The sequence below is a fragment of the Vanessa cardui genome, chromosome 23 (assembly GCF_905220365.1).
Source record: "Vanessa cardui chromosome 23, ilVanCard2.1, whole genome shotgun sequence".
NCBI lineage: Eukaryota > Metazoa > Arthropoda > Insecta > Lepidoptera > Nymphalidae > Vanessa > Vanessa cardui.
In genome coordinates, this window is record NC_061145.1 from 8,227,233 (window position 1) to 8,241,069 (window position 13,837).

Sequence of the window (13,837 nt, forward strand, 5' to 3'; positions counted from 1 at the left end):
TTTCTAAATATATGAAATGGTCAGAATAATACATCTGTATTATGTATTTATGTGCCTAATAAAAAGCGTAACAAAAACCCCGACAAACAAACATTTACGCGAGTGAAGTCCATTTATTAATCAATTACAAACATACAAACTTGAAATTTAGCAGATAGGCTCCTAATAGGGAGTAAATTTTACAAAATTCCACCCTAAGGGGGTATAACGGGGGTTCAAAGCTAGTCTTACAAGTTTACTTCAATCGAAATTTTACAATAATTAACTGAAAGAATTAGCAACATTTTCAGTACTTGACCTCACCTCCTAGCAGTTGTCACGTGATCTTTAACATTATATAAGTTAAGATAATTGACTGGAAAGTACTCTGTGTGACCGACTGGGTAGGTTAATCCGACTAACATATTCTAACATATAATAGCTTTATTTATTATTGTCGTGATCCGGTCTTAAGAACGATCCAGTGTCATTAGGGACTCAAGATAAGATCTTAGTTAGATTTGTGGTGTATTAGCGATGGTTAATATTTCTTACAGTACCATGTATATGGATGTGTGTATCAAATTAAATTATAAATATACTAGCGACCCGTCCCGGCTTCGAATGGATATAAGTTTTTTTAAATATTTTTAACATTTATTTGTGATTTTCCGACACGTTTAACAATTGTCGTCCTATTTTAACTTATTTACAAAAAAACCTTATAAACCTTAGACAGAGAGACTGTCTATTAGGAAAACCGCATGAAAATACGCTCAACATTTGGAGTTTATTGCGAACATATAGACAGACATACACGGCAGGGGGACTTTGTGTTATAATATATATTGATATATGACATACCTTCAACGGGCCAGATAATTCCGCACAACAACATCATGGGCAGGAAGGATCCGAGCGCTAAGTACGTAGCTGTTCTTTCAGTATCACATATACACGACACAACGAATCCTGGAAAAGAAATTTAAGCTTTTTTACATTCATGTTACACTCATGTTCATTACATATTATATATTACTAGCGACCCGCCCGTCTTCGCACGGGTGCGAGACTGATACTAAACATATTACAAAATTTGTTTTATTTACGACATCACATTAGAAACCTCTAAAATTATCAGTGTATCTTAACCATATTGTCCATGTACTATATACAAAAACCTTCCTCTCAAATAGCTTTTAATAAAAACCACATCCAAATCCGTTGCGTAATTTCAAAGATCTAAGCATACATAGAGACAGACAGCGCTAAGCGACTTTGTTTTATACTACTATAAAATTAACCCTAGTCACGTCTATGTACTAAAATAATAATACTATATATTAAAACCGTCTCCGAAACGCATCAGACACAACCTCTTAATTACTATGGATATAAACACATCTGAAGTTATATAGATATATGTTCCTTTTCGGTCTCAGATCAGACTGGATGTACGGTCTTAATTAGGGACTTCAGTAGTCAATCTGAGATGTTCGATAAATATTCGGTTCGTTAGCGAAACATAGTTCTGTTAACACAAATTGCCTTATGAAGCATATTATATGTATTATTATTATTCATGTTTCTATTAGCTCCAGACATAAACCGCTGAACTGATTTAGATAAAACTAGTGATCCGCACCTGCTTGGCGCGGGTGCAATGCTGATAAAATACTACACAATTTGTTTATTTGCGACATCACATTAAAAATGTCTAAAATTATCAGTGTATTTTTACTATATTGTCTATGTATTATATACAAACCGTCATTTCGAAACACTATCTGTTAAAAAAAAACCGCATCAATATCGGTTGCATAATTTTAAAGATCTAAGTATACATAGGGATAGACAGCGGTAAGCGACTTATTTTATACTATGTAAAGATAATAAGAAATATTAACAATTCCTGAGATTGCCAATGCGCCACTAGTCTCGAACTAAGATGTTATGTCCCTTGTGCCTGTAGTTACACTGGCTCACTCACCCTTTCAACCGGAACACAACAATACTGAGTACTATTATGTGGCGGAAGAATAACTGATAAGCGGGTGGTACCTACCCAGACGGCACAACACCCTACCATCAAGTAAATGGCATACCATTCTCAACTCCATAGAGTTAGTTTGAGTACCAGGGAAGGTTACAAGCTATTTTATTTAATTCACCCCTCGAGGTATAATAAGGGTGGAGGTTTATGTGCTATGGGTAAAGTTTTATAAATTTTACGTCGTTAAATCTGTAAGACAGCTGGTTTTAATCAGATTTCAATTTAAATTAGTTCGATTTAGTTACGGTGATTTTTGATATTTATCAAATTGTAAAACTAAATAAAAACATTGGTAGAAAAAGCATATTATTCGATACAAGATTTTATAGATGATAAAAAAGCGTGGAGTTATATACCTGTTGACTTCCAAGCACGATATATTAATTTAAATAATTGTATTTAACTGACATGACTTTGTATTTTTAAATGTTAAAAAAGAGTATAGTAAAGAGTATAGAGTAACTACTGAATTTCTTGCCGGTTCTTCTCGGTAGAATCTACTTTCCGAAACGGTGGTAGCTTGACTTAATTGTAAAATGACGATTCGAAAGTGCTTGTAAAAGCCTACTTGAATAAAGTTTATTTTAATTTGATTTGAATCGTTAGTTAGTCTGTGTGTTTTACTTTATGTTATGAAAAGTTAAAACAATAATGAATTTATAGAAGGTTTTGAAAATCAAAGCCAATTTTTTTCTTTATTTATTTTGAATGTGAAATGAATTTACATTTTAATTTGAACTTGTACTGCTGCTTTATTCTCTTTGTTTACTAAAAAAAAGCGGCTTTGTGTTTGCTAGTTCCGAGTTTCTCCTCACAGTTTCCCGTTAAATGAGTAAACATTGACGTATTATTTTAACGAATTTAGACGTCATAAAATAAAAATTTCATTATTTGAAAATATAGGGTTGGCAACTCAGTGATTGACGATTTCAAATAAGAAGGAAAATTTGAATTTTTTGTTTTAAAATGTAACTTTATTAAATTAGAAATTATCCATTCTATTCGATGATCTTTCGCCATCGTTCTGGCAGTAGAAAAAAGTCCACCTATACACAAAATCGACAACCACTTAGTTGCCAGCCCTATAGTAGGCATATCTACATCTAAGTAGCTTTTAAATTGAATATAACATGAATATTGTGTCGTATATATCTAATGACAGACTGACAGCCTAAGCCAGTCATAAAGATATGAAATTTTATACAAACTACGTATTAAACATAAGTAATCATACATTACGAAGTTTCATAGTCTTGTTTGAGTCGGGATGGCCCAGTGGTTAGAACGAGTGCATCTTAACCGATGATTGCGGGTTCAAACCCAGGCAAGCACCGCTGATTCATGTGCTGAATTTGTCTTTATAATTCATGTCGTGCTCAGCGGTGAAGGAAAACATCGTAAGGAAACTTGCATGTGACAAATTTTATAGAAATTCTGCCACATGTGTATTCCACCAACCCGCATTTGAACAGCGTGGTGGAATATGTTTTCAAACCTTCTCCTCAAAAGGGGAGGAGGCCTTTAGCCCAGCAGTGGGAATTTACAGGCTGTTGTTGTTGTTTTTTTTTATAGTCTTGTTTGCGCATAATACTTAGTAGGGAAATTCGTCATTTGTAATTGTTAGATAAGTTAATGAACAAATTTATAACCATCCATTTCAGTCTTAATAAATTAATCTCGAAAAGGTCGTAAAGTAAAATCTAAAAGTGACTTTATTATCTTTATGAGTTATCAGTTCAGCCGATTAGAGCTCGAACGCGGGGGAAACTTAAATTATGGAACGATAAACTTAAATGTTCAAAAGGTAGTGAGATGAACAAATTTAAATTTGTTAAGGTATTGTAAATTAAGTGAAAATTATAAGTGAATATTTCGTAAGTTTAAGTTGTTAGCGGGTCTCGTAACGAGCTTTATTTTTATTTATTTATATTGCCAAACTGTATACATATCATGACAGAACGGTGTCCTAATCCGATATTACAGCATGTTAAAGAAAAATATTTAAAATATGTATCTATTTTATAATGTAATACTATCTAAGTTGTATATGATATATTCCAAGCAGCAATTATTGTGAGTCCACTCAGGCTGCAACAAAACAAATCCACCCAGTCTGCTATCACACTGAGAGTACGTAACATGCGACTTATTTTGGTTGTAATATCTTATTGTTTGGGTAACAACCAATTGAAATGATAACCTAATTACGGTGCAGTAATCCGTCTGAATTGAGAAGCTTATTACGATGTCTGTTTATAACGATCATGCCTTATCATTTTCTTCACCTTAATTTTTCGACTGTTTGAAATATAAATGTGTTTTTAATTTGTAGGTATAATAAATTTCTTATATAAATTAACGGTGATTTATGCTTAATGGACAAACGTGTAAATCCATTATTATGATTGTTCTTTCTTTGAAAATATTTGTACCTAAATGGGGGTAATTTTTTTTATTTTCTGTCATTAAAATAACACACAAAGGGAAATGATTAATCACGTCCTTAACGGTACGGTTTTGATTGAACTCTAAGCGTGTTTGTTTCATATGCCTATTACACAAACATAATAACAGTTAACAAATACGAATGAAATATAAGAAGTAATGAGGTACTTATGCAAAAGCTCTTAATCCTAATTATTTCCAGTATTTGTAAAGATTTTGCAAAACATTATTGTTATAATCTAAATATATTTATATGAACAATTTGGTGATTAATGAAAAATTGAGTCTGATTTAAGACCAAAAATATTTTTTTTAGTTAAGAAAAATTACAATTGAAGTTACGGGTATTGGTCCTTCGAGCCGGATTTAAAATAAATATGAATCTGTATGGGCTATTTCGAAAATAAAAATTGTTAATTTAGAATACAATCATTCTATTTAATAACAACTCAATTCATCACATTTATCACACAACTAGTTTTCGTACACGGTTTCGCTCGCGTTTATGGGTTTAGTTGTTATGTGTTAAGCAAAAAAAGTAGCCTAAGTTCTTCTTAGGAGTTCAAATTTGCTTCAAAACAAATTTCATCAAATTGGGTTCAACAGTTTGGCAGTGAAAGAGCTACAGACAGACAGAGTTACTTTCACATTTATATATCAATATTATATATCATTATTGGTAACCGATAAAGAAGATTTGTACAATTCTTAATTTATGGAGTATTTAATATCACAGTTAAACCAGATCGGTTAGTGTAAGTTTAATCCTCGTGTGTCTTGGCTGCCCAAATAGAGCCGCTCGCCAGCTGTCGTGATACATGAATATTTAAAGCTCGCTATTGCAAAGGCGTTATTGATTTTGCAGTCGCAATATCGAGAGGAAGATTGAAAACAGTCGTTTTAACGCTATTTATTGTTTGATGATGTAAGTAGTAAAGTGGAATGAGGATCACATGTTTTAATTTTTAACTTTTTTATCAACAAATTTACATAAAACCTTATCTACCATTTTCCACCCCACTTTTTTATTTATTTATTTTAGTATTGCTTAGTTTAAGAAAATTTGAATTAAGAAGACATTATCTCAAATACGTAGTCCGACTGGCAATTGGTGCCATATGAAATATTAACATCATTCCTCATAGCACCAATTCCCCTACAATCTTGGAGACTATGGATGTAGTATCTGCTACATTCTTTGTTCCTGTACATGTTTGTACCATTCAAATTGGAAAACAACAATACTGAGTATTGCAGTTTCGAAGTAGAATATTTGAGTACACAGATTTGCTTTCATATAAAGTAAGTAAAGTAACAGCCTGTACATTTCATGTTTATAATGTATCTCGTGTGTGGGTACAGGAAAATTGTGTTTCACTAGTAATAAGTATTAATATAAAGGAATCTTACCGAAAGTCATTCCACACAAGCCGTTGATGAGAGTCAGTACCACCACCCAGAGAACGGGTCCAGTGATGGTCAAGTTGAAAACCAGGAAACCGATAAGCAGGACCGTGATCGTCTGAACCACCATCACCAGCATCTGTACCAGCACGTGGGAGAACAGGATCTCTGTACCTGGTAACAATGAAGATTGAACATTATTTTAATATGGGTCATTCGTAAAATTCCAAATTCCACCAACCCGCATTGGAACAGCGTGGTGGAATATGTTCCAAACCTTCTCCAAGGGAGAAGAGGCCTTTAGCCCAGCAGTGGGAATTTACAGGCTGTCGTTGTTGTTGTTGTTGTTGTAAAATTCCAACGATCTGGATATAATTCCTATTGTCGTTTCTTGGTGGTGAGTGAGCCAGTGCAAAAATAAGTTTAACGGACATTCCATAACACAATTGCTTTAGCTACTTACATTGGGATCATAGTATGTATGTGATAAGATCACATGATAGATAGGCCATTGTATTCTGTATAATAATTTAGTAAGTTTAATTGTTATTTTGATTAGATTTCCAATGTTTCGACAACATCTGTGGTCGAGTAGTGTGTAAACCGGTTTTCATGGGTACGCCACTCTGAGGTGCAACGTTCGATTCCCGGCCGAGTCGATGAAGAAGGTTTAATAGTTTTCTATGTCGTCTTGGGTCTGGGTGTTTGTGAGACCTTCGTTACTTCTGATTTTCCATAACACAAGTGCTTTAGCTACTTACATTGGGATCAGAGTAATGTATGTGATGTTTTCTAATATTTATTTATTTATAATGTTTAGAGTCAGAATAAACACGTCATATATCTTAAAACTAACACGTGTACTAAAACTGAATGTCGAAATTCGATCACCTGTAAGAGTGCCAATTTGTATAGTTAACAATCCACTTTGTATTCAGCGAGAATACCTCGTGAAATTTCGAGACACGTGTCATTCTGACTTGAAATGGTCAAGCAAGATTATCACACGAGTATACACAACTTAGATATAATAGCATCGGCAAATTCAATAAAACCAATCGCTGCCGATTTGTACAACCACTAGAAATAGCTCCCTATCGCGCTTTTCGACGCTATTCGTCGCTATAGATTCTCAACATACAATATCAACAGCCTGTAAATTCCCACTGCTGGGCTAAAGGCCTCCTTTCTCTTTGAGGAGAAGGTTTGGAACATATTCCACCACGCTGTTCCAATGCGGGTCGGTGGAATACACATGTGGCAGTATTTCTATGAAATTTGTCACATGCAGGTTTCCTCACGATGTTTTCCTTCACCGCTGAGCACGAGATGAATTATAAAGACAAATTAAGCACATGAATCAGCGGTGCTTGCCTGTTAAGAGACACGCGTTCTAACCACTGGGCCATCTCGACTCATAGATTATCGCGTCAGTTCAACCTGAGAAAACAAGTGTCTGTAAATTGATGTGTCAAATTGCCGAATAGATTAGTTTATATGATATTACAAGTTACTACGTTTGTGTAAAGATCATATTCACATAAGAAATAAATGTTGATAATTTGTGAGAGCGTACTCAATTCGGATGTGATCGGTTTTACGAATTTTGCCGACGCTACATCTAAGGCCCTTCGTACACTAGGCTACGCAAACCTTCGATACTCGACGATTTTAGTCTGCAAGCGACTACCGCCATACAAATTCATTGAGGCTCGTACACTATAGTAGCGGCACGCTGTGATGGCCGTTTTGACGTTTGCCCGCTCATGAAGTTTCGTATTTAATAAAGAATTACATCAAAGGAGCAAATTGTTGTTCTTTATTGTCAATAGTGACGTGCAGTTAGTCATAAAATTTATCGAATGTGATTTCTACAAATATTAGGGTATCGCGAAGATAACTTTTTTTTGCGTAAACGTGTCGTCGGTGTTATATTTGTGTTGACAGTAATTTTTCTATCTATTTTGTAAATTATTTAATTTATTTTATTTTATTTATATATGTTTATTGTATTTTTTGTATCAATTTATTTCTTGTATGTAATGTGTTTATAAAGTTATTAATTCTAATTACAATTTTTGATTGAAATTGATTTCGTTCGAATATATTACTTAAACTTATTTTATTAAACCTTTTTAATCAGATACAACTTACAACAAAAACTTGAATTAAATCACTTGAAAAAAACAAAGATTTGAATATACTATATCGATAATAAATTTACATTTCACATCACTTTTTTAATGTGTCAAAACAGCCATCGTATCTTGCCGCTAGTATAGTTGCGTCGCCGACATTCGTCGTACGCTACCTGCCAGCCGAGGTCGTCGCCACAAAAGTCACAGAGATTTTCACGATGGCGGAGCATTTATTGAATATTACTACGTCAGTAGTGGCCAAATAGGCAATTCACGTCTTGCGATTCAATGCCGTGTGTACGGACCGTGCGCTAGTCGATACTCGCGACACGATACTAAAGTAGTATAAATATGAGACAACATCACATACATTACTCTGATCCCAATGTAAGTAGCTGAAGCACTTGTGTTATGGAAATCAGAAGTAACGACGGTACCACAAACACCCAGACCCAAGACAACATAGAAAACTAATGGTAATCTACATCGACTCGGCTGGGAATCGAACCCGGGACCTCAGAGTGGCGTACCCATGAAAACCGGTGTACACACCACTCGACCACGGAGGTCGTCATATAGTATACAACATTAGTATCCAAGATTTGCGTATCATAGTGTACGAAGGGCCTTAGTTGTGTCGCACTATACGATTTCACAAAATTAGGTCACAAAGGACCCAATAATGTACAAACGTTTAAATTGTTACTACATTTTATCTTAAATTCGAAGTATCGATATTAATATGAGTCGAGATGGCCCAGTGGTTAGAACGCGTGCATCTTAACCGATGATTGCAGGTTCAAACCCAGGCAAGCACCGCTGTTTCATGTGCTTAATTTGTCTTTATAATTCATCTCGTGCTCAGCGGTGAAGGAAAACATCGTGAGGAAACCTGCGTGTGACAAATTTCATAGAAATTCTGCCACATGTGCATTCCACCAACCCGCATTGGAACAGCGTGGTGGAATATGTTCCAAACCTTCTCCTCAAAGGGAGAGGAGGCCTTTAGCCCAGCAGTGGGAATTTACAGGCTATTGTTGTTGTTGTTGATATTAATATACCTACACACAGATTGCAAACAGTATTAAGCACGCGTCAAAGGCATGTCAGCGTCTTAAGTTTAGTTATAATATATTTTTACCTGTAATTCCAGAAACGAGAGAACGTTCTAGAATGCCTTCGTTACGTTCCGCTAACATCGCGCCAGAAGTCAGGGCGACGGCCAAGAAAAAGATGATTCTGAAACAAAAAAAAAGTTTCTTTATTAATCATTCAATTTAATTTTGACGACCTCCATGGTCGAGTAGTGTATACACCGAATGGATGCGCCACTCCGAGGTCCCGGGTTCGATTCCCAGCCCAGTCTATCTAAGAACACACTGGGAAAGCGGTAAGCGTACACATATAATATACAAAAAATATATATACAACATGGATCCCGCCTAAGTAAAAGAGTCGTACAATATTGGAGACCTTACATAGTGATCCCTTCCATTCAAGCTACGGTGTAGGTTAGGATAGCTCATAGATATGGGGTAATTATATATGTATGCTAAAAACAGTTGTAGTTTAATTGATATTATTCTAATTATTAATATTTATTAGGTCATATACGTGAAAACAAACAATTATAGTTTTAAAGTATTGTTATCGTATTTTTATTTTGTTTCGTAATGGAGCAAGTCCTTTAGTGTTTTCACAATTAAAAGTATTTCATGTACAGTCAGAGTAAGAAAACCTTCGTCAGTTTTCAAATTGATTCCTTTATCAACTCTTAAATACTTAGTACCTTTTAAATCTAATAATCAAATAATTGCGACGCAATATGTCATTCTCGATCGGTAAAGCAGATTATCGTTCATACTGAGCACACGAAAATAGATCTTAAGGTGACGATCCTTTTCTTACCCCGACTGTACAATTTATGAATTGAATAAATGAAAAAACTATATATATCCAGTGAACTAAACCAATTAAAATAATTGATAGAACTCAAGTTTTCCCTTATGTAAACTTGAGTTGCCAAGAGTGTGTATGATAAATGTCAATGGCCTTAAATAAATTAGGATCGAAGCTGACTTTCCCCTGAGTGTCTCGAGGCAAATCGTATACTGATAAGTTGTTTAGAACTAAATTCAAATAAATACCTACAAATAAATAAAATAATTCGAGTTAATATATTTCTGTAGTAACTAAATTTGAATAAATACATCTTATATATAAATATTCTAGGATCTATTATAGCTATCTATAATAATCTACTGGCAAGTTGATAGTATAAAATTCTAATTTAATTAATAAAATAATTTAATTTATTAGTCGAAACGCTTGGCCCTTAGAGTAGTGTGCAAACAGCTTCATCAAAAGTATAACACCTCGCTTCATGGCCTCCACTGATGACAGGAGAGACTGGTTCATTTTTAGCCCAGAGGATTGGAATTGGGATTCAACGGGGAAATGGTGCTAACTTTCTTGCCACCTTTCCACGCGGTCAGGATTTATACAGTAGTTACTGTAGTTCGTCTTATGTTAATAAACTGCTTTTATATTTAATTAATTATTTCTAAAGATACCAATGGTATCAACTCGTGTCTCCTACGAGCGATTCTAAAGATGAAATGAGATTAGAATTAAGACGGCTTAGATAATAAATTAAAGTATGAATCCGGTATTAGACAAAGAACTGTTTTTATATTATATTCTTAGCCCTATTAGATTTACTAATTGCATAATTATATATGATATAATTATATTAAAAGACGGTTATTAATATTAATTTAAATAATTGTATTAACTAACATGACTGTATTTTTTTAAATGTTGTAAAATAGTAACTACTGAGTTTCTTGCCGGTTCTTCTCGGTAGAATCTACTTTTCGAATCGGTGGTAGCTTCACTTCATTGTTAAATGACGATTCAAAAGTGCTTGTAAAAGCCCACTTGAATCAAGTATATTTTGATTTTGATTTTTTTTGATTTTGGCACAACTGGACCATCAGACAGAATGTATTAAATACATATGTAATTGTATTTAACTAACACGACTTTGTGTTATTGAATGTTGAAAAAGAGTAAGTACAGAGTTGCCGGTTCTTCTCGATATAATTTTCATTTCGAACCGGTGGTAGCTTCACTTAATTTGGTTTGTTAAATGACGATTTAAAAGAGCTTGTAAAAGCTTACTTGAATAAATTATATTTTCATTTTATTTTTAATTACAATACTTAGTAACCTACCAAAACCCTAGTTAATTATAGTTTTTACTGTTTTTCTTATTACTACATTTTTTTTAGTTTTGTGAACAAGACTTTCTTAGATAATATCAAAATGTCGAGCTCGAACTAATAAAAAAAACATGATAAATATCCCGTTTTAAATAATAGTAGTGCTACAAAATTCATTTAAATTTTTATAAATCAATCGGTTGAAAATATTTCATATACTCATACGATACATATATGATACACTACAGAACCCGCATTGGTGAAGCGCTAAGCTTAAATATCCTCAAAACCGAAGAAAGGATCGAGCATTGAGATATAAAATAGTATCATGAAATATTTATGTGTAAACATGTACTATCTCTATATACATTGCTATCTTACGGCTTCGCACGAACGGAATAAGGGTCTGCATTAAAGAGCCGAGATGGCCCAGTGGTTAGAACGCGTGCATCTTAACCGATGATTGCGTATCAAACCCAGACAATCACCATTGAATACACATGTGTTTAATTTGTGTTTATAATTCATCTCGTGCTCGGTGGTGAAGGGAAACACACAGTAAAATTTCATCGAAATTCTGCTGCATTTGCATTCCAGTAACCCATATTGGAACAGCGTGATAGAATATGTTCCAAACCTACTCCTCTTCTAAGGTAGAGTAGGCCTTATCCTAGCAGAAGGAAATTCACAGGCTGTTAATGTAATGTATGTTAAAAAGTTCGTAATACACATCCTCCAATTGGCACGTTTTATTCCGACATCTTAAAAAACCGTTATAATATTTCAGTCTGTTTACACAAAATATTAATTAATTTTACACCTCAATATTTCTTATGAATCAAGTCCTTTGTATAAACCGTACAAGTTTCAGCATTTTTGAGTTAACACCGCGTACAGACGTGAAAACTTTGAGTCATAATCCATATTATTATTATTAATATTATAAATGTGAAAGCAATGATATTCTAATAAACAGATATGTTATATCCATACTAAATAACAGAAAAAAGTGTGCCGCGCCGGGGACCGTTTATTTTAGTTTATTTTTACATTTCGTTAAAAGTAAAAAGCACAGCTTGATAAAAACAATAAATAATAGGCATAACTAGATGTTTTAATTACGCAAAACGTATTACTACGTAATTTTGATGTGCTATAACGTATTACTACGTAAAACGACTAAAGGCAAACTTAGGACGTTTTCTAGTCTTCACTTTTTGCGCGTTAATAACATATCTGTTTACTAAAACAAAATTGTGTGAAAGTAACTGTCTGTCTGTCGCTTTGTCGCTTTCATGACCAAACCGCTGAACCGAATTCGATGAAATTTGTTATGAAGCAAACTTGTACTCCAAGAAAGGACATAGGCTACTTTTTTGCCTTATACATGACAACTAACTTCCTAAATCACGAGCGAAGCCGCGAGCGACTACTAGTATGTAACAATTTTGAATACAATAAAACGTTAACTTGACGACGACCTCCATGGTCGAGTGGTGTGTACACCGGTTTTTATGCGTACGCCACTCTGAGGTCCCGGGTTCGATTCCTGGCCGAGTCGATGTAGATTACCATTAGTTTTCTATGTTGTCTTGGGTCTGGGTGTTTGTGGAACCGTCGTTACTTCTGATATCTATAACACAAGTGCTTCAGCTACTTACATTGGGATCAGAGTAATGTATGTGATGTTGTCTCATATTTATTTATTTATAACTTGAAATTAAGAACGGATCCGAACAAATTCCTCTCGAACGCGATAGTATTCTAAAAGCATCTATGAACCGTATTTTATTTATCTGATGAGAACTTTATTCGACAAACTTTCGATAAATATTCATAGAAATTGTAATTTCAAATTTATCGAAGCAATAGTTTCATCAATATTCAGCTCGAAGTTTTCACTTGAATAATATAATTTATACTGAGTACAATAAATCTATAGATTTTTAATTAGTGAAAAAGACGTCGAAAGACGAGAATAAACTTTAAAGTATATTATAAAAGTACAATATGTTATAATAAGCAACCCTATTTATAAGGCTTGCAATACTGTGGTATATTATTTAGATCTTGTATAGTTTAGCCAGCGTTTGCAATATACAATATGCTGTATAGTTATATATACAACATCGCATTAGAAACAGTAATGTTTCTCTACTATATTTTGCACTAGCGACCCGCTTCACTCCCTCGCACGGGTACACAACAAATTACATAAATATATGTGTTATTCTGATGTGAAATCTAACATATATTATACATCAGAATAACACACATATAATATGTTTATACTGTTAAATTTCATCCAAATGTGTTGAGTTGTTTTTTTCGTGAAAGCGTTATTAATATACACACATCCATCCTCACAAACTTTTGCATTTAAAATATTAGAAGGATGTATTACACATATAAACCTTCCTCCTGATTGACTCTATCTATTAAAAATACCGCACCAAAATCCGTTGTGTAAATTTAAAGATCTCTAATCAAACACAGGGAAGAACAGTGGAAAGCGACATTGTTTTCATCCTGCGTAATCATTGTCTTTGTTCAAATTGTTCCGCTAATTTAATCTGTAGCCATAGTTCGGTTAC

At 33.9% G+C, this 13,837-nt stretch overlaps 1 protein-coding gene across 1 annotated transcript in view; it reads right to left on the minus strand.

Moving 5' to 3' along the window:
* LOC124539850 (ABC transporter G family member 23) overlaps window positions 1–13,837 on the minus strand; it is a 94,229-nt gene that overhangs the window by 746 nt on the left and 79,646 nt on the right. The window contains exons 13-15 of the mRNA XM_047117207.1: window positions 9,161–9,258; window positions 5,888–6,055; window positions 844–951 (exon numbers count right to left, since the gene is read on the minus strand). Coding sequence (XP_046973163.1) covers window positions 844–951; window positions 5,888–6,055; window positions 9,161–9,258 — 374 coding nt within the window. The remainder of the gene's footprint in view (window positions 1–843; window positions 952–5,887; window positions 6,056–9,160; window positions 9,259–13,837) is intronic.